This window comes from Petaurus breviceps, unplaced genomic scaffold (genome assembly GCF_028583685.1).
Source record: "Petaurus breviceps papuanus isolate PSGF00001 unplaced genomic scaffold, PetGlider_PUasm1.0 446, whole genome shotgun sequence".
Taxonomy (NCBI): domain Eukaryota; kingdom Metazoa; phylum Chordata; class Mammalia; order Diprotodontia; family Petauridae; genus Petaurus; species Petaurus breviceps.
This window is the reverse complement of record NW_027186338.1, coordinates 2,557,666-2,583,774: the sequence shown is the minus strand read 5'-3', so window position 1 is coordinate 2,583,774 and position 26,109 is coordinate 2,557,666. Positions and strand designations below refer to the sequence as shown.

Genomic DNA, 26,109 nt, shown 5'->3' with positions numbered 1-26,109 from the left:
AATGGAAGTGATTCAGTTTCCTGGCAGGTGCTGGTAGACTGTCAGGGTTTCACAGGTGTTCGACAACGAGGTCAGCACAATAGCTCTGTAGACCTTCAGTTTGGCCTAATACCTCTTTTCTCCCATACTTTCCTTCAGAGCCTTCCAAACACTAAGCTGCTCTGGCAAAGTGTGTCTCAACCTCATTATCAATGTGTATATCCCTGGAAAGGACACTACCAAGGTAACAGAGGAGATAACACCTATGGGAGATTTTAGGTGCAAGTCAGCTGGAAAAGTCCTTTGGGTGCAGCAGCCAAGCAGATGGTGATTCCTCTTCTTTGATGTTATTTCTATTGATAAAACTTATTCATTTCTGATGTTGAACCACAGGGGAATGTCAAAGCCTTTCTTTTTCCATCTTTTGTAGCCGTGGTCTCTTAGGAGGCCTTCAATAATTGCAGAAGCAGATGCTAGGTCACATTTTCCTAAGAACTGATTCTCTGGATGATGGCACTTTGGGCTGGGCTGGAAGCAGGGGGATTCTGCTATTCTTGAGCTCTTTAGGTTTTTCCAAACAGCTTGTAAAACAATTTCATTAAGAAATATTATAGGGGATAAAGTAACTGCGGTGATTACGTTGCAAAAGAACTGACTAAAAGAGAAAATGAAATGGGAGAAGCAGCAGGATTTGATGACTTATGGAGGTCAGGGAAAGAGCTATCAAAAAAGACTGAGATCCTTTCGGCTACTGACAGAGACAGGGAAGCCAAGGATAGTGTGTTTCGACAAAGGTGATACGTTGTTTTGGATAGGTTAAGATCAAGGTTAACAATGTATTTTTTTTTAATTTAGTGTTTTATTTTTTCCCAATTACATGTAAAACTATTTTTTAACATTTTTTTTTAAAACACTGAGTTAATAATAGATTATTCTAAAGGAGATGTTTAGTTCAGCACTTGACAGAAACAGGTCCGGGCCAGAGACATAAATCTGGGAATTTTCTACTTAGATGATGGCTAAAGCTATGAGAATTGTCCGAGTGAAAGAGCAGAGATGGAAGGTCTGAACTTTGGCAAACACCCAGGTAAGAAGTGAGAAGAAGAAATGAAGTCAGCAACAGATGCAGAAAAGGAAAGAAGAAAAAAGGCAGTGGGGTAATAATGCTCCATGCAGCCTCCTGGCATGAAAGGGGAGGAGGTCCTTGGAGCTCATGGTCACCAATGCTGCAGACAAGGTCAAGGAGATGGAGGACCTAGGGGACTTGGCAAAGAGTGCCTTGGAACTTCTGAGTCATGGGGTGCAGCAGGGCTTGTAGGAGAGGCCAGACTTCCTGACCTGAGCCTGGGGTGTCTCCAGAGGAAACAGAGGAAGCAGGTACTGACCTATTGTTGGGAAGGGCTGACAGTGAGACAAAGGAGAGGATAAGGATAGGATCTGAGTGAAGCCGGGTCAAAGGAAGGACATCTGACTAGTGGGGGCCAAAGAGGTAGGAGAGGGGCCGATAGTGGAAGCAGGATCCCAAAGGAGGCAGAAAGGGCTCCAGAACATAAGAAATCCTATGATAGTTTACCATTTATACATATATAACATATATGACATTGATATACACACATATGATTTCCTTTGATCTTCAGAACAAGGGGGGGTGTTAGTTCCATTTTACAGATGCGAGTAAACTGAGGCAAAGGTTAAGTTACTAGCCCAGGGTCACACACCTAGTGAGAATGGCTTTGAACTCGGGTCTTCCTGACTCCAGGTCCAGTGCTCTAGTTACTAGGGAAGGGATTTAAAACAATTAAAAAAATTTTTAAGTTTAAATTAAAAAAAATTTAAAATTATTTTACTTTATATTATTTTGTATCTATATTATATTACAATATAATATTATATACGATACTATATATCATATTAAAACTTAATTTAAAACTTAAAAATTTTAATTAAAAAAAATTATTCTTTTGGAAACTGAAGAGGTTGAAAAAGTCGGTTTGGAGAAAGCGAAGATGCTAAAAGAGAGCACGGCTTATGCCAAAGCTCGGAAGAAAGAGGTGGCACGTCCCGGGAATGCAGGGCGAGGAGGGTGGGGTGGGTCGGCCGGGATCCCTTTCTGCTAGCTCCAGCAGCCCCAGCCGAGTCAGGGCTCCTCCCCTCCCCCTCCCGCCCCTCAGATAAATACAAACACACCTACACATGGAAGCCACAGTATCCCCGCCCTCCCTCGGTCGCACGTGCGGGAGCCACGCGCCCGCTCGGCCCCGCCCCTCGCCTGCGCCTGCGCCTGCGCCCTTCCGGCCTCCTAGAACTCCCTCCCTCCCTCCCTCCTTCCCCCGTCCTCCCTCCGCCTGCCGAGCCAACAGGGTTCTAAGGTCACTAATTAATCACAATGACTAATAAAAGCCCTTGGCTTCCTCCTTCGGGGGGAGCCGGTCTCGAGTTGTCCCTTTCCATCCCGGGACAGTCGGCAGGGTGGTAACGGCCAGCAGAGCCTCTGCCACCCATAGGCCACTCTCGCCCTGGCCCCGGGGAGGTCGGGGATGGTAAAAGAGCGGGGAAGTGGTTCGCGGGCTTCCTTAGGCAAAAGTCCGGGTTTCTTTTGCCTTCCCGGGAGCGGCTCCCCCCTCCGACAGCGACTCGGTTGGTTTGGCCTGTTCGACTCGGATTGGGGGAGGTTTGATGTTGCGTTTCAGGATTGGAGGAGATTCCCTCATGACGTAGTGCTTCCTCTCTAGTTGCCCGGCCATAGGTTCGCTTTCAGGCCGTCCCCGGGGGAGGGGTTAGAGGCCGTTTCCCTCAGGATTCGGGCTGCTTCGGAGCCGCCCCCCTTTCCCTTCACGCACGTCCTCTGTCCTGGCGGGCGCGGGGGTGTTCTGTGGTTTCTCCCCGCTCCTCCCCTAGCTGTCCTCCTGTGGTACGGCCCACGCTTTAACCGCAGCTGCGCACGGCCACCCCGCGCTCCGGCGCTGCTAGAGACCCGGGCCGAGGCGCTCGCTCTGTTCTCCGGCCCCCCTCTCTTTTTCTCGGCCGCACCGCTTGGTACGGCCCGCGGCCCGGCGCTCCCTCCCGCCCTCCCCCTCGGGCCGGCGGCGCTTGGTGCGGCCCGGGAGAGAGAACTAGGTCATCGGTCGGTTCCTGTGAAAACAAAAACAATCGGCGGCGGCCGCAGCCGCAGCAGCAGCGGGCCGGGGGCGAGGGGCGGCCGGGGCGTCATGGAGCCTGGGGACGCGGGCAGCCCGGGGCACCGCCAGCGCCGCCGCCGCCGCTGAGCCGCCCCCGCCGCCACTTCAGCCGCCGCCGAGGCCGCCGCGCGGAAGACGCCAAGGACCCTGAGCGGGCCCCCGGGCCGGGGGGACGGGGAGGGGCTGGGAGAGGACGCGGCCTCGGGACGGCCCGGCATGGATCAGTGCGTGACGGTGGAGCGGGAGCTGGAGAAGGTGCTGCACAAGTTCTCGGGCTACGGGCAGCTGTGCGAACGCGGCCTGGAGGAGCTCATCGACTACACGGGCGGCCTCAAGCACGAGATCCTGCAGAGCCAGGGTACGAGCGCCGCGGGGCGCCGGGGGGCGGGGCGGGGCCGCTACTCAACCCCCTCCCCTCTCCCGCGCGGGCCCCCACCTTCCCACGGGCCCCCGGCCCGTTCTCTGTCCCCTTCTCGGGACCCTCGAACTCTGGTCTCCTGCCCGCTCCTCCCCGCCCTTGGCCCGGGCTCCCGAGCCCCGGGCCTGGGGCCCCCCAATTCCGTCTCAGCCTCCTAGGTCTCAGTTTCCCCTTGCGGGCCTTGGCCCCCGAGGCCCCTGAGCGCTCTCCTTGCCTCCACTCTGCTCCCTCCGGTGCATCCTTCTCTTTCTCCCGGCAGTTGGTCAGTGAGCCAGCGGGGCCCTGAGCTCCTGGCTCGTCTCCTCCTCCCCGGGCAGGGTCCGAGTGGAGTCCCTGCCGGGCCCTTGGCAGCAGCTGCTTCTCGCTCTGGTTGGGAGGACCCCCCGCGGTATTCCTTCGCGCGCAGTTCTGGGGCCCCGACCTTTCCAATCCCGCCGTCTCTTTTCCTGCCAGTTCAGTGCCCTGGCCCAGGGCACGGTCTGGGGGCTGCCCCTGCCCCTTGGAGCCTTTCGTGGCGGGGTGCCCGCCCTCCTGCGGGGCCCCCACAGCGCTTCAGCCTTCTCCCTTCGCCGTATCCCCCAAAGACCGCCCAGAGCTCTGGCGCGGGCTCTGCGGGGCCGGACAGGCTGCCCCCGGGCAGCGAGCCCTGGCCTCCGCTCCCGCCCCAGTGCTCTGGTCTGCGGGGAGGACGAGGCTGGGACCCGCCGGAAAGCCCGTGACTGGGTCCCTAAGTTGTTGGCAGCGGGGTAGGGGTGGCTTGTGTGCGGAGATGTCCCCCGAAACTAATGGGGTGAAGAACCGGGGCGTGCCTCCTACGCGGGGCTGGGTGAGGGCGCGGGCAGGGGGTCTTTGCGGGAGGGGCTCAGGGGCTTGGGGAGCTGGTCTCCAGCAATGGACAGCGTTTGCCTTTAGAAAAAGCGGACCCTTGGGGTTCTTGTCGTCTAGCGAGAGCAGCCTTGACCTGGCTCTTGGGGCTCCCGTGGAATGTGAAGGGCAAAGCCACAAGAACCTGTCTGGGGAGCAGGCCGAGGTAAGCTGGGCTCTGCTCCTGCCCGCCTGCGCCCAGCAAAGATGCGCTTTGCCTGCTGGCCCAAGGCTTGGGCTCTAGGGAGCTGGGGTCTCCCAGAGAGCAGTTTCCCTCTAGAGCATTCTCAGACCCCTTGGAAAGTGGGGCTTGGGCAGGGGGCTCTCTTCTCTGGATCTTGGCGACGGGACCACACGGAAAGGAAAGCTCCTCGTGCAGGGTTCAGTCAGCCAGAGCCAGTTTGGGCCGAGGCCGGCCTCTCCAGATCGCATTCCTAGCTTTCCTTGTTAGCCATAGGGCAGTTTTCTAGATTTTGGACTTCTTTGCCAGGCTTATTGAGCTAGTCTAATTCAGGGGTGCTGCCAGCGGACCTGGGGACCGCAGGGTTCCTCTCTGACTGGTAGCATCTGAGCTTATGTCACCGGGCCATCCCTTGTGGTCTCCATTGCTGCTTTCCAGGATGTTTTTAGTTTTTTCAGTCATGTGTGACTCTTGGTGATGCATTTGGAGTTTTCCTCACAGAGATACTAGAGTGGTTTGAAATTTCCTTCCCCAGGTCATGTTACAGATAAGGAAACTGAGGCAAACAGGGGGAGGTGACTTGCCCAGGGTCACACAGCTAGTAATTGTCTGAGAACTCGTTAAGACCAGTCTGTCTGACTCCAGGTCCAGTGCTCTGTGCACCGTTCCTCTTAGCTGCCCTAGTTATTTATGTACTTGTTTTCTTGCTAAATCCTACGAACAATTTTATAATGGTAGCTGTTGTTGAATTTTCTGTCAGGGGCAAGGATCTTAATTTTCTCTCATTAGAAAGTGTGTGAGTGTGTGTATGAATAAGTATTTTTGTAGTGCTGTGTGGTGGCAAGTGTTACAGAATGGGTAATAATATAGTTAACTTCTGGTGCTGTGGTGGCTGTAAGGCCACCTGCTTTTGACCTGTGGAAAAGAAGCTGTAATAGCAGCCTTGTGCCCGGTCTGCCCCCACACCTTGGCTTCTTTGTTGCAGCTGATAGACGCCTTGGACAAGCTGGGTAGTGGTTAAGTGTTTTGAAATTCCTTTTATGATGCCACCATGGAATTATTCCAAAATTGCAGCATTGCCCTTCTTGGGTAACCCTATAATAAGAGTCAGGTAGGAGGTGAGCAAGTCTAGGGTATGTTTTGTGAACCCAGAGCCATTTCAACTTAAATTGGTGTGCTGGACTCAAATAAAATGTCTTGAGGTGGAAGCAAATTGTGGAGCTAAATCCTATGAATAATACTTTGCAGTCCTTCATCTTGGCATTTCAGGAAGGTTTCTATAGGTATCTTCCTCTGACTCATCAAATTATTGTCTCTTAGAATAGCACTTGATGTTTATGCTGCTCTTTAAGGGTCAGAAGGAACTTTCTGTATAATATCACCATTTAGCCTCACTAGAGTCCTGTGAGGTAGGGACAGATGAGGAAATGGAGGTTCAGGTCAGTTGGCCTGCTATGGGTCACACAACTTGTTTGTTTAAATCCAGGTCTGTCTTGGCTCTAGGGACAGCCGTGGTCACTTTACCTTACCCAGAAATGTTCTTGTACCTGGCTGGCCTTCAGTTTGAGTAGTGGCTTATTTACACTTTTATTTATACTCTTAGAAGCTGGAGTAGGTGGTGTAGTCAGACCCGTTTTCAGCCAACCTCAGTGATTGGAGGTTGATGACTTAGCCCTGCCTGAGGTGACAAGGTTCCAGCTCTGGTACCCTGCTCTGAGCCTCACTTGGTCCGTTTACCTCTGTGAGTCTTGGACTCTGAAAGAGAGGGTGCTGGGACTCAGATGATTTCTGAGGTGTCTTCCATCTCATGTTCTGTGAGATGAGATTCACATTCAAGGTCTTTGCACAGAGAACATCCAGATGTGCAAGTACCTTCTTTAACTTGAATATTAAACATTTAGATGATTTTATGCTGTCCTAAATTGAGAGTTCTCTGTGTTTGTTTTATTTATAATTTTGGGTTTAAGATGATTTAAATAATTCATTGATTTGTTATTTCCCCAGCTGTATAATCATTTCTCCCTTAGGTTTTTGTGGTATTACAGTTTATTTCCCTAATTAGCACAGCCAGGCCCCAATTAGTGTGACTAATGAATCCCTCCAGTGGTTGTATTATTCAAATTCATATGGTATTTTTCCATTGGACTGGAACCAGTTACTCTATTTTATATAATTAGGACTTCGATTAGTACAAAATTGAATACATCTGATAACTTCATTACTTAGACCGATCAAGACCTAGCAGAATCTAATTTAAGGTATGACTCTTGGCCATCTTTGCCCTCCCCTACTGCTGTGTGTGTGTGTGTTTGCCCCAGAGGGCTAGGCTGTACCAAGTGTTGGGAGCCCTCCTGGAGCTTTCTATGTATCATAAGGATACCAGTGGAAACCCCTCCACCCCCCACCCTAGGCCATGTCTGAAGTTTTCCTCACTTATCAGACCAGACTGTCACCTTCTGGTTTCATTTATGTTGACAATGTCAAGATTTGCAGTCTCCACTGCCTCAGGTAGTACTTGTATTGAGAGCCCCAGTTCTTGGTTTAAAAAAATAATTCATCTCTCCTTTATTTTCATCCCCTCCTCACCAAGAAAGCAAGAAAAATAGAACCCCTGTTCCAAACGTGTAGTCAAGCAAAACAATGTCCACCATAGCCAGATCTCTGCTCTCTTGAGGCCATTTCCCTTCCATCTGGAAGTGGATGGTCCCCAGACTGGGATGCTTAGTGCCCCCAGCCTCCCTCCCCATGCTCGCCCTGTCACTGAAGAAGCTGAAGGTGCATTTAGTTGTGTCTTTGTTTCCTATGTTGCCACAGCCAGAGCTCCTCACAGTGGCTTAGTCCTATAGACAAACTTCTCTGTATTTAGAAAGGCTGACCTTAGCCTGTTGTTGGGGCTGTACTTAAAAACCCTTCTAACTTGGTAGTGCTGGTCAAAGCTTGTGGTCAGTAACCTTGAGGCTGTGATGAGATGCTGGAGTGGGATTTTTTTAAAGGAGTTTAAGGGAAAGGCAGCGAAGTGGCACAGTGGATAGAGTGTTGAACTTGGGAGTCAGGAAGAGGGGAGTTCAAATGTGACCACAGACACTTATTAGCTGTGTGAACCTCTGTCTGCCTTGTTTCCTTGTCTGTTAAATGGGATTAATGATAATGCCTATCTCTCAGGGTTGTTGTGAGGATCAAATGAGATCTTTCTAAAGTGCTTTGCAAACCTTAAAGCATAATATAAAAGCTAGCTATTATTATTAGATAGGGAGAAAATCATGATGGCTTTTCCACGAGAGGAACAGAATGTACCTAGTTCGTACTATTTCTCTGTCATTTTCCAGAGTGTACATATTCTCTGCTGTTCATTCATACAATTAATAATGGGCCCTTTGCTTTTTTTTTTTCCCCTTAAACACCTTGCTAGATGTCGTGCTGAATAGTACCTGCAATGTGTAACTGGGGAGATGGAGATAGAGCCACCTGGGGTCAAGTAACCAAAGGACCCCAGAATGAGAAAGGTCAAAAGGTAGTAATGATATAGTTAAGTGTGCAATTGTTAGCATAAATGAGTGCTGGGAATTCAGGAAGGGTGAAATGACACTGGCTTGAATGGTCCAGTCAGCCTTCCTGGAGGCCCGTGGGGTAAGATTTGACCCTGGCAGAGTTTAAGTAGGCCGGGAGGAGGCTGAGCAGTGGAGCCAGGAGTGGGGAGGGCTGTGCAGTGAGAGGAGCCAGACCCAGGAAGCTCGAGGGCTTTGTTTTTTATCCCAGTGCACTGGGGAGCCACTGAAGATTGTGGAGCAGGACTGTGCAGGATGGGAAAGATCTGGGAATGAGGAGCTGATGCCATTAATGGAGGCAGGAAGAGCTGCACCAGCAGAGTGGCAGATAAGCGGGCTTAGTGATCAGGTGTGGGTGAAGGGCAAAGCCCAGGACATAAACTCTCCATCAATGCTTTTCCATTATACTGCTGACCAAAAGAAAGTGAGGGGAGTCAGGAAGGGCTGCTTCTGTTTGGGAGGTAATTGCAAGTGTTAATGGCCAGAAGACAGAGATTGTCAAGTGCATGTTGTCCTGAGTTTCATTGAGCCCCAAGGATTCCTGGTTAGAGTTCAGGGAGATGCCTATCAACTTGGTTTTTAGAAAAATATTTTGTTGACTATTTCAGCATAATCGATTTCCTTTGGGATCCAATGTATTTTATGCATTTAGAAACATGATTCTGAGAAAAGGGGATCCACACATCCAGAAGGTGCACGCACACACAACACATACATGTACTCACACACACACACACACACACACACACACACAAGTTGAGGGGCTGGGGACAGAGCTGTGCGACCTCAGTCAAGAGAAGGCAAAGGGATGCAGTTGAGAAGAAAGTAGAAGTTAGCTCAGAGATCAGAAAAGGAGACCAGACTAGTATGTCAGAAGAGAGGAGACTGGTCAGTGGGATCCAAGACGCTATGATTTGGTGAGGAGGAAACAGCTGGACTTTTGAAAGAGCAGTGTCTAGCGTTAAGGGCTGAAGGCAGGTTGGAAGGAGTTAATTGAAAGGAGCAATCCGGAAGTGAAAGGTAGGAGAGAAGTAGGACTTGGTTTGAGGGCGAGTGTTGGGAGGTTTCTCAGGTTTGGGCAGACGTGTATATTTGGAGGAGAGGAAGGAGACAGTGAAGAGAGGGAAAGGATTGGAGCCGATTTGCAAAGAGATTCTCTTTGGAGAAGAGAAGGCATAGGTTCTGGGACAGCAGTGTACTTTGGGAGGATGGTACAAGAGACAGCTAAAATTGAGTTGGAGACAAACCTTCTCACTCCCCCCTTTCCTTTTTGGGGGAGGGAAAGCTAAGATGAGGATGTAATGGGAAAATCGAGCTGCATTTCCACTCATGAACCAGCAAAGGTAGGTGAAAGGCTGCAGAGAATTTCCCTGGAGTGAGCGTGGACATGGACTGGTGGCCCCTGGTTTGGCTCAGAGCTTTCTATCCTGGAGCTAAGATGGCTTGAGAGGCTGAGGGTGTGCTGGAGCCAGCTTGGACTGGCTGGTCACGGATCAGGACTGCATCTATTGTGTGTTGGTAGTCTAGACTTTAACAAATGGTAGAGAAAATATTAATATCGCAAATTAAACTTAAAAGGTATGTTGTTTATGTGGCTTCTTTTCTAGAGAGTCAGTTTGGAAACATTTCCCAGCATATCCTCGCTCAAACTGTAGTATTGATCGATACTAACAACTTAAACTTACATTTTTACAATTAGTTTTATAATTTTTCCTTATTATTAAAGGTTCTATTGATGCCTTTTGTCTTTATGCCCCTTCTCCCGCCTAATCTAGATTGAACTCTCCCTTGTGATCAAAAAGAACAGTCAAACAAAACCATCTCACAATCTGTGGCCATATCTGACCCCATTGTTCCTGCCTCATTGCTTGTTTTTATTCTCTGGTCTCAAGGACCTTGGTTGGTTTTTCTGTAACTTGGGAGTTGGACTTTGTTTTACTGGTGTTTTCCTTTACCTTATTGACCTTGTGCATGGCGTGCTCCTGTCTCTGCTTATCGTGTTCAGCTTGAGTTTGTACAGATCTTCTCCTGTTTTTCTGAGCTCCTTGTACTTGTCCTCTCTTACTGTACTCTCAGACTCTTTGATATTTGGTCACAGATTTGTTTTTAGCCTTTTCCCCAGAGGAGGGGAATTTACTCAATTTCAGCTTCATTGCCAGCACCTACCTTCGCTTTGGTGTATATTGACTTCTGCTTCTGTCTTTGCCTTCCTTGGGATGAGTAAGCCCACAGTCTTATTGGTCAAGGGATACTGACAGTATAGTCACTTTACCTGAAAAATTCCTATAGGTCTCCAGAGAGGCTGGGCCATTTTACAGCTTTACTGGTGGCGATGACTGTCTGTCATAGCTCCACCAGCATTAAGGTTTGAGGCAAAACATTAGAGTTGTTTTAATTTTCATTTTTTCTTACTGTCAGTGATTTGTGATCTGTTTTCACATGGTTGTTACAGTTCTCTTGAAAATTTTAATATACTTTGACCCCTTAATGTGAGGAGCTCTGCTGTTTTGTATATAAGTTTCAATTCCCAGTGTTTTGGAATAGGTGACTTTGGTGATATATAATGCAAATATTTTCCCTTTTACAATTTCTCTAATTTTACCTTTATTGATTTTATTCTTGGAGTTTTTTTCCTTAATATAGTCAAAATTGACTACCTTCCAATGTCTTCTCTATCATTTGGTTAGTTAAGAATTCTCTCATTAGATACAGTTGTGAGAGAGGTCTGATTTGCCTTTTTCTCTTTGTGGTGTGACGTTTATTTGTGGAAGTAACATCCATTTTGATTGTATTGTATGCAGTGTGAAATGATGGCCTGAACATAGTTTTTCCAGAAGCTTATAGTATTCCATTTCTTGTCTCAAGGGGAGTCCTTCCCTAAGAAATGCATGTTCTTGGGCTCATCAAGCACTGGGTTATTTTGATCCATATTTATTTTTCCCTTATCTATTTCATTTTACTTTTGTGTTCTTTATTCATCCATCCATCTCTTTCTCTTAGTAATTATTGGCTAGGTTCTTGCCAGAGTCCTGCCTAATAGTCTGATCCTTCACCTGGAAGATGGTCATTTACCTGAGAGCCAATGTGACTTCAGAAAAGGCTGGGGAGCAGTTGACAAGATGTTTGCTGCCCAACAGTTTCAGGAAAAAAGCCAGGAGCAGAACAGAAGTCTGTACACAATGTTCATTGCTCTAGCCCAGGCTTTTGACACTGTCACTTATGAGGGCTTGTGGAAAATTGTGTCAAAATTTGGTTTCTTGGAGAAGTCCATCAGAATTGTACATCAATTTCATGACCCCTTGCTTGCACGGGTTCTGGATAATGGACAATGCTTTTGAACTTTATCAGTCACCAGTGGAGTGAAGCAGGATTATGTGCTTGTTCCTGTACTTTTTAGCATTTTGTTTTCTGTGATGTTGTCAGATGTCTTCAACAATGATGAAAATGGCATCAAGGTCAGCTACCTCACTGATGGTAAATCATTTAACTTAGAGGCCACAAGCCAAGACTAAAGTAGAGGGGTAGAGTTGGTATGTGACTTTTTGTTGACAGGTGATTACAAATTGCAGACTCTGAGGTTGATACAAGAGTATGGATTGATTTTCTGCTGCTTGTGCTAATTTTGGCCCAAGAATTAACATAAAGAAAACAGGTTTTCCACCAGCCAGCACCATACCATCCATACATGGAACCATTGGTTATAACAAATGGAGAAATTTTGAGTACTGTGGATAAGTTCACTTATTCTTAGCAATATGCTTTTCAGGGATGCCCACATAGAGAGATGAGACTGATGCATGCATTGCCAGAGCTCGCTCAGTGTTTGGGAGGCTCTGAAGGAAGGTGAGTGAGAGAAGAGGTATTAGACTGATTACCAAAACTGAAGGTCTACAGAGCCTTTGTACTGACCTCATTGTTGTACACCTGTGAAACCTGGACAGTCTCCCAGTGCCTGCCAGGAAGCTGAATCACTTCCATTTGAATTTTCTTAAGAAGATTATGAAGGTCACCTGGCAGGATGAGGCACTGGACACTGTGGTCCTTTTTTGAGTTGAGCTGTGAAGCATTTGAACTCTACTTCAGAGAGTGCACCTCTGACCAAGTTGTTCGATTACCAAATGTATGTTTGCCTAAAAGACTATTTTACGAAAAACTCACACTCACACAAGGCTAGCACTCACACAGAGGTCAGAAGAAGAATTGCAGGATACTTTCAAAGTTTTTCTGAAGAACCTTAGAATCCATTGAGAGACACAGGAGACTGACCCAGGACCACCATGCCTGCATCAAAGATGGTGCTGTACTGTTAGCAAAGCAGAATTTACAGTAGCTCAAAATAAGTGTGAGATGCACAAATTTAGAGACATTTCTTCTCTACATTTCGGAGAGCCTTCTGAGCTCATGTTGGTTGGCTCATCCACAGTCAGACACACTGTACCTTGACCCCAACAAAGTGACCACATGTGATGTCATTCTGGTCCTCTTCAAAAACAAAGGACAACAACCAACCGTCTACCTGTCTTGTCTGTCTTATCTGTTTATCTATTTCCTAGTAACTAAAAGGTTTTATGACTATTGCTTTATATTATAGTTTGAGTCCTGGTGGTACGATACTCCATTCATACTTTTTCTTACTATTTTTCTTGAAATTTCTAGACCTTTTGTTCTTCAAGTAAATTTCATTTTGTCTAGTTATAAAAAGCATTCTTGATAATGTGATTTTGCTATAGTACTAAGTCTGTAAATTAATGTATGTAGTGTTGTTTTTTTTATATTGGCAAGGCCCAACCATGAGCAGTGAATACCTCTTCAATTTTTAAAGTTTTCATTCATTTATGTACAAAGATTATTTGGAAGGTTTATTTCCATAAATCTTGCAGATGCCTTAGTTTGGTTACGAGATAATTTTAATGCATTTTGTAGTTATTTTGCCTACAATTTCTCTTTTTGTTTGTGTTTATAGAAATATTGATGAATTCTGTTGATTTACATTGTATCTTGCTGGCTTGCTTAAGGTATTAATAGTCTTAATAGGTTTCTTAGCTGATTCTCTGGGAGGTTTTTTTCCCCCTAAGCATTTCATGTCATCTGAAAATGTCTTCTCTCTTTGATGTTCAGACTCTTAATTTTGTTCCCTTGTCTTATTGCTAAAGCTAGCATTTCAATGTCAGAGAGTAGTAAGGCGTAGTGGGTCATTCTTCTTTGACCCCATTTTTAGTGGGAAAGCCTTTCGTGGTTCTCCTTGGCAAACAATGTTAATGCTTGGTTTTGAAATTTATGCTTTTGATCATATTAGACTCCTGCCATACATGTACTTTTTAGGAATTTTTAGCAATTGTGTTTTGTCAAAGTAATTTTTCCTGTCACCATATATTGAAGAAAGTACAAACCTTTTGTGTTCCAGGTTGTTTTGCTTTTTGTCCTCTCCTTGTTCCTTTAATTCTTAGAAAAGAGAAAATGGGATTCAGTGGGGTGACTGAACACAGCTGTAAACCAGGAGGCAAAGCTGGCGAATTATTAGAGTTTGGGTGGTGAGCCTGGCTTCTGTAGGAGCCCAGCTTTCAGCTCTTTGATATGGTTAAGTAGGAAAACTGTAATCCTTATTAGCTGAGTGATGATGGCATTTTTAGAAGCACAAATCAGCCTTTTCAAAAACTGAAAGGTGCCAGTAGGTGACCGGGAGAGTTGGAGTCTTTCAGAGACACTGCAGTGAGCTGTAGCTCTTTACTCTTGAGATGTGGACCTGTTTAAATCCTCACGTGGAAGTTTAAAGTATATTTGGAAAGGTTTCTGTGCTTTTACCAAGAACATCCAGAATAGGTACCTGGGGACTTGGAGGCCCTCAGGACAGCAGCTACAGTGGGGCCTCACATGTCTGGCTTTGACGTTTTCCTGCTGGCCTGGTAGTAGCAGGATCTTTGAGATGATAGGATTTGAGCATATGATACAGACTTGGGTGCTTGGACCTCCTGTCAAAGATTTGGTGTCATTTGTGTGAGCAGTTACCGTGAGTACCAGCTCTTCATTTGCTCAGCTGTAAAAAGGGGGTAATAACAGTGCCCACCTTCCTCCCAGGGTTGTTGTTGTAAGGATCAAATAAGATAATATTTGTTAAGCTGTAGCAGCAAGCACCCTAGCATACCCAGGGTGGCTGCCAACACAGGTTCTTAGATCTGCTTTTCTAAAGGAAAGCAACTCAAAATGGGTTAACAGTCTTGCTTTAATCAAACATATGTCATTTACCTAGTTCAGGGGAAAAAGGTCAGCAGACAGGCTTCCAGCTGTCTGACTGTTACAGCCACACCTAGTCAGTTACCAGAGAGGGAAGCCCCACCCAACATCTGCATTTTCAAAGCCTGTGGGGGAGGGCTCAACAGCTGTCCAGAGTCTCTTCTGGTCAAATCACACAACTCTTCTTAAAGTGAGCCCCAAAACAAAACCTCACATCAGGGTATATATAGCCTTCTCCTGGCTCAGGGAATGTCACAACCCTTTTGACCCACTGCCCAATCACACAGCATCAAGGTGTGGGCATTCCTGAAAACCAAGCCTCCTGCCACAGCCTCCATGTGACCACATTCAACCTATGAGGGGACAGAGTATGTTTTCAAATCAAGGAAGGTTCTCAGTCTCTTAAGCCTATCAAAGGGCTTAGGGGTAGGGAAGATCTTCAGATTCCCATTCCCATAACAAAAGCTCCTGGCACTTAGTTGGCTATATACAAATGGCTTGTTCCCTTTCCTCCTCTTCAGCCTCAGGATACCAAGTACCATGGAAGTATGGCAACCATCTTTTAACACACAATCCAGTAGTGTGGGGTATGCTGTGATCTTATTTGTTTAACAGATACAGGAACTAGTTGCCCATGTAGTAGGACGGAGGAACCGGCCAGGGAGTTTCTGTGCTGACAGATATTGGGGCATTTTATTTCTTTACTTCCTCTACCAGGAAAGCAGGCAAGAGACTTGTTTATGGCAGATCAGGCATTTTCTTCACAACCTTTTGAAGGTGAGAAATGGAAATTGAGAAGATTTGTTTTTGCTACATGAGGTTAGTTCAGATTTTGGTAGAAGAGGAGCTTGGGTTCAGATATGGGAATGCAAAATTCTGTGGCCTGTGAATTTCATTGATCTGTCTGTTATTCCAAGTTTCCATTTGTATATATAAGTAATTGAGACAAAGTATCAACATGATTTTGGGAGAGCAAAAGATTTTGTAGTAGTACTGACTTGATTCTTGGTTATCTTTGGAGAACCTTTGAGTAGAGTCCAGACTTTCTTGAAAAAATGACTCCAGGCAGTTTTGAGGATATTATCCTTGTTAATATAGTATTTCCTGCTTAGGCTTGCTTAATATAACTCTGACTTGGGCATAGTATTATTACCTTAGTTTGATACCTTAGTTTGAGTTGGAAAACCTGTGCTGACACCTGAAACCTCCTTTGTGGTCCTTGATTCCCATCTTTGGCCTCTTGGGACAGGGCTCCTAGCTGCCTGTGATCTGACCACTGTTCCTCCATTGTTGAAGGAAAGCCCTTTGGTAAATTAGGGAGGCTGGTGGTTGAAGAGCTCTGGAGTTCTCATCAGTGCGGTCATTCTCTTGTGGGGAGGTCTGTGGCAAGGTGCCAAGCAAGGTAAGGAACCTGTTAGCCTATATCCACTGCGACACTACATAACGCTGTTCTGTTTTTAGGTGTAGAATCCAATCCTCTACATACCTAGTTCCTCTAACATTCATTTTTCTCAGTTGACATATTGTCCATTGTTCAGTTCTTAGTCTAAGTGCAACCTTCTTTAGTTTCCCTTTTGTCTCCAGCCAGGTAGGATCTCTCATCTGTGAAATCTCATAGAACCTTGTAACTTTCCTGCACTTAGAAAAAATTATGTTTTGAGACCATGTTTGTGGAGTGTTTTTCAATTTTGTATCCCTCCCAGAATTTAGGATTATGTCCTAAATATAGTTAGTGGTTTGTAAATAGTGTTGGAATGCTTATTGTTTAAGGATTCAAAGGCCTTGGGCTGGGGCCAAGATCACCCACCCAGCTATTTGGTTTTTTATAACCTTTCACTTAATCTTTCTAACTCACTCCCCCCCCTCCCTGTTCCCCTGCCTTTTCCTTTTCAAGGCTTTGCTCACCTGCCCTTACCTGATTATTTCCCTTTGAATCTATTTTGTGTGTAACACACACACACACACACACACCCCAGGGCAGAGACCATTTTTGCTTTTGTCTTCCTATCTCTGTCCCTTAATAAATGCTTGGTTTAGCATGGATGCTCAAGGTAGTTCAGCAGACTATCAGTGGAAGGTCTTTTTTGTTTTTTTTTTTAAGGGGGAAGGCAAGGCAGGTGGGGTTAAGTGACTTGCCCAAGGTCACACAGCTGGTAAGTGTTCGGTGTCTGAAGTTGAATTTGAACTCAGGTCCTCCTGATTCCAGGACTGGTGCTCTATTCGCTGTGCCACCTAGCTGCCCCAGTGGAAGGTATTTTCAATGAGTCTGGGCTTTAGGTTATGTTACTAACCATGCTTTTGAAGCTGATATCTTTAGCAACTCTGTCTTGACTCCCCTAGAATGATGGTTTGCTAACCATTGTCCTTGTATTAGTCAAAATAAACTTACTTGTCCCTTTTAGAGGGGCCATGGCATCATTTAGCTTATCTTTGAATACTTAATGTGAAATAGTTTAATATGTGGGCTTAATAAAACTATTTTTAAGACTATTGCCATTCATTCATCCTTTGTTCTCAGAGGACCCATGACACCAGAAGGGTGATGTTTTGATTTGCAGGTGGTTTGAATTGAAGCCGAGCTGTGCAAAATCATCAGTCTCCCTCTCTCCTCCAGATTCATCAGAGCTCAGTGGCAGGACATAAATCAGGACAGCTGATGGTGGCCTCAGATGCAGTGGGAGACGTTGGCCTTTTTAAGCTAAGGTCTTTCCCAGGCCTCAGTTTGTCTGAGGCAAGTCCCATTCAGTAGTAAAAGGCTGGGTAGGAATCGGGTAAAAGACCTTCAGTCTGGGAGGGAAAGATCCCTCCCAGTTTCTGACCGGAACAGAAACAATTGCTATTTACACTCACTCAGAGCCAGCAAACCCAAATAGACTACACTAATTGCTTTAAAGCAGAGGTGGGGGGCACCTAAACTTGTTTAAAGATTGGATTTGGGCCAGAGGAGGAAAAGCTAATCCGTACATTTCCAGTACCTTCTGTGTCATGTGGTCAGAAATGAATTTCCTTATGGATTCCTCAGAATCTCAGTTACTGAACTTGTCAGAGTAGCAGTTTAAAGTCAGACTCCTGATTTGGGAGGTTAGGAGTGGTGATAGGACTTATTGATGTTGATGGTTTCTCTGAGATGTCACTTGGTAGCTGGGACCTTTTAGACAGTATTAGCTGTCACAATCAAGGGGAGATTTGGGGGAGATAGCAGCATTATCCAGAGAGAGAGAGAGATTTGTAGGTCTGGGAATCATTTGTTTCTTATATTCTTGGGAACTCCTGAGGTCAACCTGAGAGTGAGGAGAGAAGAGGGACTGGGACACCATTAGTTCTGAGATGTGGGTGATCTGGCAGAGGAGGCTGGGAGGAAACACAGGGAGGAGGAGATGAAGTGGAGACACCTATGACAGACAGACAGACAAACTTTCAAGGAGTTTAGCTCCAAAGGACAGAGGAGATAGAGGAAGGTAGTGATCAGGGATGGAAGGATCAAAGAGGGCTTTTTCAAGAAAGCGGAGACCTGTACATGTGGTGGGCAGGAGATGAGCCAGGACAGGAGAGATTGGAAATGAGTGAGAGTGAGGATGCTGGAGGGGGCAGTCTGCTGGGGGAGATGGATGGAATGGAGGGACAGTCTTGGGAAGGAGGAAGGCCACCTTTGCACCTGAGTGACAGGTCAGAGATGAGGAGGAGGGAACTCGCAGTGAATGAATGGGCCCAGGCTCTTGTGCAGACTAAGAGGCCAGGTTCTCAGCTGGGAGGGTGGGAGGCTTGAGGAGGGATGAGAAGGTTTAGAAGAACACTGTGGGTAAAGGAGGCTTGCCCAGCGTCAGGGGGTGCCTAGTTGAGTGGACCTAATGTGGAGCCAGTCAGGAGAGGTGAGTGACTTTTCTCTGCCTTTGTTCAGTAGCACAAGTGTAGGGGCTCAGGCAAAGGATGGTGGCTAAGATCCAAGGCTGAGCTTGGCTGGGTGTTAACTGATGGTGTGATAAAGGAGGGATGGGGATTCAGGACAGGAGGACCGAGGAGAGTTGAACTAGTCCACCAAGGGGTCAAGATGGGGAGAAAAGAGAGAGGCCAGTGCAGGGGACAGGACTTGGCCTGGGAGAGAACTGAGGGGGCACAAGGGACTGGAGGTCATGGTGAGGATGAAGAGTTGGGTTTGGTAGGGAAAGCTGGGGAGTGAAGGAGAGCCAGTGGATTTGGGCCTGATAAGAGGATTCCTGAAAGGGGCCTTAGAGGTTATCTGGCCAACTAGGAAACTGATGCTCTGGGGGGTTAAATCATTAAAAAGTCTCCAGGTAGAGCTTCTGGCTTACTCTAAGCCCTGTCCCTGGTGAACTCTTAGAGTACATTGTCGTCCCTCTTCTCTGAAGCTGGAGGACTTGGTTTGACCAAAACAGTTGAGCATCCAGTTAATATGTGAACTCACACTATTTTTTACATTAAGAACATCAGAGTTAAGTGACTAGACCACGGTGCCACATGTGGCAGACAGACACGGGTGTCGAAGGACTTGTTTCTTTATAGACTTCATGCCAGAGGTTAGAGTTTCTCTTAGGCTGCATTTATTCACACTCAAGACTCATCTGTCCTCCTCTTCAGAGCTTGGTTTGGTTTTTAGCATTATTCAAAAGAACCTACTGCTTTTGGAGCCTGGCAGTGCCTCCTCTCTTTCTCTTGGTCCCCTCCTTCCCTCCCATTCCTCTAAAGCTCAGGAAAGAGAGGCTTCCCCATAGAGAAACCTGATTGCCTTTCCCAGCTAGGCTAAAGTGCATTTGTTCATTAGTCTTGTGAATGTCTTGAATAGAAGTCTCCATGCTTTTCTTTTCTACAACTGGGCACACTCAATGACTGCTTGTTGACTGGTAGGCTTTCTCCAGTTAGGGAAGAGCATTCTTTGAAGTGGGGACAGACAGAGAAGTTATGTAGATGTGTATAAGGTTGTATAAGACAGTTTAAGGAGTTTTTTATTATTCAAAAGATGTTAATTTTTTTGTGTCCTGGACCCCTTTGGCATCCTGAAACTTGTGGACCCTTTCTCAGAATTATGTTTTTAGCTACATTAAATAAAAATAGATTTACAAAGAAAACCAGTTGTAATGCTATTGCAGCTGCTAATAATAAAAAACTACTGTGCAACAGGCACTGTGCTGAGTGCTTAACTCATTTTATCTCATTTGTTTCTCACCACAAGTCTGGGAGGTAGGCTCTTTTTTTTAATCCCCCTTTCACTGAGGCAGAGAGTTAAGTGACTTGGTCAGGGACACACAGCCAGGAGGTGCGTGAGGCTGGATTTGAATTTAGGAGTTCTGACTCCAGGCCCAGCACTCTGTGCACTGCCTCTACAGAGCTGCCTAGTTATTTTGATTTTGCAGGGGGAAAGTAGGGCAATTGAGGTGAACTGACTTGCCCTAGGTCACATGGCTAGTGTTATGTGTCAGAGGCAGGACTTGAACTCAGGTCCTCCTGACTGCAGGGCCGGCGCTCTATTCACTGTACCACCTAGCCACCCTGAGCCTAGTTATTTTGAAGTAGAATAGTTTTCTAAAGCAATCTAGGTCATGAATTCCAGGTTAGAAACCCCTGCATTAGAAGGAGCCCCATCAGGCCCCATAGTCTTTTATGCTCCATGAAACATTTAGAAGTCCCCATCACCTCCTTTCCAGGCCACTCACAGGTTGTTAACTAGTCTGTCAGTTCAGAACAGGGTCTTTTTCCCCCCTTCCCTTAATGCCTTCCATTTCAGGTCTTCCTCCAAGGGAGGATTTATTATTTGGGATCATGCACATTTAAATTCACAGTGGAACGTGAACAGTGACTTAAACCCATTTCATTTTATAATTTGCCTCTTGTTTTTCCTAAATATATCCCTCCCTTCCTCCCTTCCTTACCCAAAGAGCCCTGGCTAGTTCTGGACAACCAGAGGCCAGCTTGCCTGATGGAGATGGCTGTGCAGCATTTCGCACTCAAGGGTGGGAGGCACATTTTCTCTCTTCTTCTCTTGAGCCAAGCTTGGCTGTCCCACTCACTGTTTTGGTTTTGTTCTCTTTTCATTCACCTTGTTATGGTGTGTGTTGTTGGCCAGGCCTTGCTTACTTCCTTCTATCCCTTCAGATCACTTTTCCCATGTTTCTCTGAATCCTTCTTTTGGTTTTTTTTTTCCTTTTTGGAGGGGGAAGGCAGGGCAGTTGGGGTAAAGTGACTTGCCCAAGTGTCAGAGGCTGGACTTGAACTCAGGTCCTCCTGACCCCAGGGCCAGTGCTCTATTCACTGCGCCACCTAGCCATCCCCTCATTTGTTGTTTCTTATAGCACAGTGGTATTATATTCTGTTTGTTCCACAGTCTCTTTCTCCATTCCCAAACTGATGGGGACCCACTTTGTTCTCAGTTCTTGGCTACCACAAAAGGGTCACATGGAGAAGTGGTAGTGGGCTGGAGGTACAGGACAAGGCACTGTTCTGAACTGCCAGCGACCAGTGCATTTTATTTGGTTTGGTTATACTCCTTAAAAGTGAGAAGGCTTCTTTTTTGGGGAGGGGGTATTGGGAGGGATTTAGTGGGACATGAGAGACATGCAGAAAGAAAAATATCAAAAAACATGAAAACAGAAGAAAATTTCAAAGTTCAGAAGGGGACACAAATGGTAATTTGGTTACTCCCGTATTAGATTTAATATTTGCTTTTAAAAAATGATATATATATATATATAACAAGTTCATTGTTTCATATACAATACTTTTTTGTTCTTTATTTTAAGGGGAAAATGTGGCTATGAATATTTTTGTATGTGTGGGATCTCTGTCTTTGACCTCCTTGGGTCATATTCCGGTGGGTTGGGATTCCTTGGTCAAAGGGTATAGACATTTTTTTAGTTGCTCCCGGGGGGAGGCAATTCCAAGCTGCTTTCCGGAAGGGTTGGACCAGCTGTAGCTCTCCTATGATGAATCAGTGTGGTGTGCCATCCATGCTGTGCCTTCTTGGCCACTTTGCGTAGTAGAACAGGTTTGCTGAGTTTCACGTAGCTGCATCGAAGGCACTATTGTGGTAATAAAGGGAGAAAATTGATGATGAAACTCCTGAAAATACCAGAGGCCTTGTACCCAACTCTAGATTCACTGTGTTTTCAGAATTTTATTTCCGTCTGTGTGGGTTTATAGGAGTTATGTAAAGAGGTGTGGATGAGGGAGGGCCACATTTCCCCATTCCAAGCTAACACTTGGGGTGGTTACTTGAAGAAAAGTAGAGATTTTTTTGAGGTGAAAGTGATAGAGGGAGAGCATTCTGGTCATAGGGGTTAGTCATTAAAGAAGCATTGGTGGGGTGCCATGGGGCCAGATTGGCAGTACCCTGGGCCACATTGTGAGAGGCATTACATGAGTAGACAGGTTTATCTTGGAAGTAAGAGGGCTTACTGGAGTTGGTGGGGGAGCAGAGTGGTGTGGCCAGACCTGTGATTTAGGAAAGTCACTTTGGCAACATGGAGGGCATGGATAGGAGTGAGGAGAGATGTGTGGCAGGAAAACAAATGAGGAGGCTGTGAAAGGAGTTCAGGGGGCAGGTGAGAAGGCCTGACCTCGGGGGTGGCTGTGTGAGTACAGTGAAGATAGACCATGTGGGACTGTGTTTACCAGCTGATTGGATCCCTGGGGTGTGGCAGAGGGAGGGGCACAGGGGGTGCTGGGTGAAGGGAGGAAAGATGACCTGGCTTTGGGCATATGGTCTGTGACATTCAGCTGGAAAAGGCCACTTGGCAGTTGTTGATTGAGACTGGTGCTCTGGGGAATCATCGCGGCTGAGTCTGAGGGTCCGATGGTCATTCGTGTAAAGGTGACAAATGCCTGGGATGTGATGAAATGACTGAGCAGAGGGAACCCATGACAAAGCCTTCTGGGGTGAGCCAGCAAAGGGCACTGGGAAGCAGCATTTAGACTTCCTGGTGGACAGCGAGGAGACAGATGTTTGTTCTTTGTTCTGGAAGAGGACCCATGACAGGAAGGTGATGTCATGCTTTCAGGTAAACTGGATTTAAGGGAGGCAGGGCTTTGCAGAGTCACCAGCCTCACACTCCTGAGCCATCTGGATCTATTGGCCATAGATCAGAATGATTGCAGAGGGCCCCCGGAGACCTTGGCCTTTTATTTATTTTGTTCTCTCTCTTTTTTATTTTTCAGCTTACATCACTCATTTCCACAAGATTTTGAGTTACAAATTTTCTCCCCATTTTCCCCCTACCCACCACTCAAAACATCGATCCAATTGAATATCCCCTCCCCAAATCTGCTCTTTCCCATATCTTCCCCCATGCCCCCTCCAACTTTCCAGTAGGGCATTTACAGTACCTGTAAATATTATCTCCCAGTTACATGTAAAATAATAATTATATATATGTGTACATATATATATACACATTATATATATTTAAACAATTGATTTTTAAACTTTGAATTCTAGATTCTTTCCCCTCCTCCCTTGTCACCCACCCTTACTGGGAGGATAAGCAATTCAAAAAAAGGTTGTACATGTGTAGCTATGCAAAACATTTCCATAGTGGATATATTGTGAAAGACGATTTCCCTCCATCCTATCCCACCCCCCACTTGTTCTATTCTCTGCTTTGATCCTGTCCCTTTTCAAAAGTGCTGTGCTTCCAACTTACCTTCCCCCTGGCCTGCCCTCTCTTCCATCATCCCCCCTCTCTTCTCCTTTCCCCCTACTCTCCTATAGGGTGAGATACCCTATTTAGTGTGTATGTCACTCCCTCCCCTTTAAGCCAAATTCAGTGAGAATAAGGTTGACTCATTCCCTTTTGCCTTCCTGTCCTTCCCCTCCATTGTAACAGTTTTCCCTTGCCTCTTCTATGTGAGATAATTTACCCCATTCTGTCTCTCCCCATCTCTCATTATATTCCCCTCTCACCTCTTAATTTCACCTTTTAAGTATCATCCCTTCCTATTCAACTGGTCCTGTACCCTCTGTCTATGTATACCTATACACATTATATACACATACTTACATATGTATTCATGTGCCCATATAACCTCCTATATAGACATATATAGTATGTATGTGTGTATGTGTATATATATTTCTGTTCCCTTCAACTATCCTAATACTGAGAAAAATTTCATCAGTTATAATTATCTTTTTTTCCATGTAGGAATGTTAATAGTTCAACTTTGAGAAATTCCTTATGATTTCTTTTCCCTGTTTACCTTCTCATGCTTCTCTTGCTTCTTGTATCCAAGTGTCAGATTTTCTATTCATTTCTGGTTTTTTCATCAAGAATGGTTGAAAGTTCTCTGTTCCATTGAATGACCATATTTTTCCCTGAAACATGATACTCAGTTTTGCTGGGTAGGTGATTCTTGGTTTTAATCCCAGCTCCTTCGACCTCTGGAATATCATATTCCAAGCCCTTCGATCCCTCAGTGTAGAAGCTGCTAGATCCTGTGTTATCCTGATTGTGTTTCCACAATATTCAAATTGTTTCCTCCTGGCTGCTTGTAATATTTTCTCCTTGATCTGGGAATTCTGGAACCTGGCTATAATATTCCTAGGAGTTTTCTTTTTGGGATCTTTTTCAGGAGGTGATTGGTGGATTCTTTTAGTCTCTGTTTTGCCCTCTGGTTCTAAAACATCAGGGCAATTTTCCTTGAGAATTTCTTGGATGATTTCTAGGTTCTTTTTTTGATCATGATTTTCAGGTAGTCCAGTATTTTTAAATGATCTCTCCTGGATCTATTTTCCAGGTCAGTGGTTTTCCCAATGAGATATTTCACATTGCCTTCTATTTTTTTGTTTGGATCTGTTTGATAGTGATTTCTCATAAAGTCACTAGCTTCCACTTGCTCCAATCTAATTCTGAAGAAATGATTCTCTTGAGTGAGTTTTTGAAATTCCTTTTTCATCTGGCAAATTTGGCTTTTTAAAGCATTCTTCTCCTCATTGCCTTTTTGAGCCTCTTTTGCCGTCTGAGTTAGTCTATTTTTTAAGGTGTTATTTTCTTCAGTCAGGTTGTTGACTCTCATTTCATAATTTTCTTGCATCATTCTCATTTCTCTTCCCAAATTTTCCTCCACTTCTCTTATTTGGTTTTCATAATGCTTCTTAAGCTCCTCTATGGCCTGTAACCAGATCATATTTTTTCTTGGAAGCTTTTGGTGCAGTTCTGAGTTCACTGTCTTCCTCCTGTTACGTGTTTTGATACTTTTTGTCCCCAAAATAGGAGTCTAATGTCGGATTGCTCTGCTTGCTCATGTTGCCACTCAGTTACTTGACTTTTGAGCTTTTTGCCACAGTAGAGCTCTGCTGCCAGAGTGGGGAGCTTTGTCCCAATCGCTGGGGTTTTCGCAGCTGCTGGAGCTATTAGTTGGGTGCCCTCTCTGAGGCCTTCACACGCTCTGGCAAACTGGTCACGCACCCCAGGACCTCCACCCTAGACAGTGATGCAGATCCAAGCAGGTTAAAGCAAGAGCGATTACCCCTCAGACTGATGCTTGCTCCCCCTACAATCTGCAGGCCAGGCGCTCTGAAGTGACCATGTGGCAGCGGCTGCACAGCCAGGGCACCTCAGCTGCTTCTTCCTCCAGGGTAGGCCGGACCGCACTCCGGAACTCACAGTTCTCAAAGTCCACACTACACTGACCTCTCACTTTGTCCTTAGTGTCTATGGGTTGATAATTCTGGAAACCACCAGAGCTGCTGGTGATCTGAAGTCCCTCCACCCTCCAGCCGGAGGCTGGTTGTGGCTGCCCTGAGGCTAAAACTTCTGGCTCGAGGGAGCCCTTCGGAGTGCTGTGCTGGCCCCTTCCTCTCGGACTGTCTTCAGTGGGAAGTTAGCTTCTCTATGTCATTTTGTGGGTTCTATAGCTCCAGAGTTTGTTTAGAGTGGTTTTTTTATGTGAATTGGAGGAGGTGGAAGCGAGAGCCATGTGGAAGTCCTGTTTCTACTCCACCATCTTGACTCCGTCCCGACCTTGGCCTTTTAAAAGCTAAGGTCTTTCCCGGGTCTCCATTTGTCTGAGGCAATGCCCATTCAGTGATTAAGGCTAGGTAAGAAATGAGGGGGCAGCTAGGTGGTGCATGGGCCCTGGAGACAGAAAGACCTGAGGTCAAATGTGGCCTCAGATACTTGCTTTGTGTTCCTGGGCGAGTCACTTAACCCCCAATCGCCAAAAAAAAAAATGAGGCAAAGAATGGTCTCTTTTACTTAATAATAGAAAAAAAAGAATCTGGAAAGGGGTTTCTGGCTAAAACAGGAACAGTTGCTATTTACACTCACTCTGAGCCATCAGGGTCCAAATGATGACCTAGAAAGTCTCGAGCTGGGACCTATTGTTGGCCAATCCATGAGAACTAGAATGAGTTGGGTTTTAAGGTATGTCCCTCAAAGAAGAAATCTAACCTGTAAACCCCACAGTATCTTATGAAGTTTTAGCAATCAAAATTTATATTCCTTTGGGCAGAGCACCCCAGGCGGTCGTGTTCTGGAGACTCCAGAAAGTTCAGTAGCATTTTGGGCTGCATGCAATCATATTTGGCAGTTTAGAGAGAAAGGAGCTGCGATCTGTGCATGTGAAAGGTCTTGTTTGCTGCTCTGTAGGCAGCAGGGAGGACTTACTGGAGTTTTTGAGCAGAAGAATAACCTGACCACATCTGTAAATGAGGAAGAGAATGTCAGCAACTGTGTGGAGGGCAGACTAGACAAGTGGTGGGTG

At 46.0% G+C, this 26,109-nt stretch overlaps 1 protein-coding gene across 1 annotated transcript in view; it reads left to right on the top strand.

Annotated features, from left to right (window-relative positions):
• The first annotated feature begins 3,304 nt into the window (after positions 1-3,304).
• The window catches only part of RMND5A (required for meiotic nuclear division 5 homolog A), a 71,017-nt gene continuing 48,212 nt past the window's right edge, over positions 3,305-26,109 (top strand). Inside the window, exon 1 of the mRNA XM_069101050.1 lies at positions 3,305-3,516. Coding sequence (XP_068957151.1) covers positions 3,375-3,516 — 142 coding nt within the window. The 5' untranslated portion in view covers positions 3,305-3,374. The remainder of the gene's footprint in view (positions 3,517-26,109) is intronic.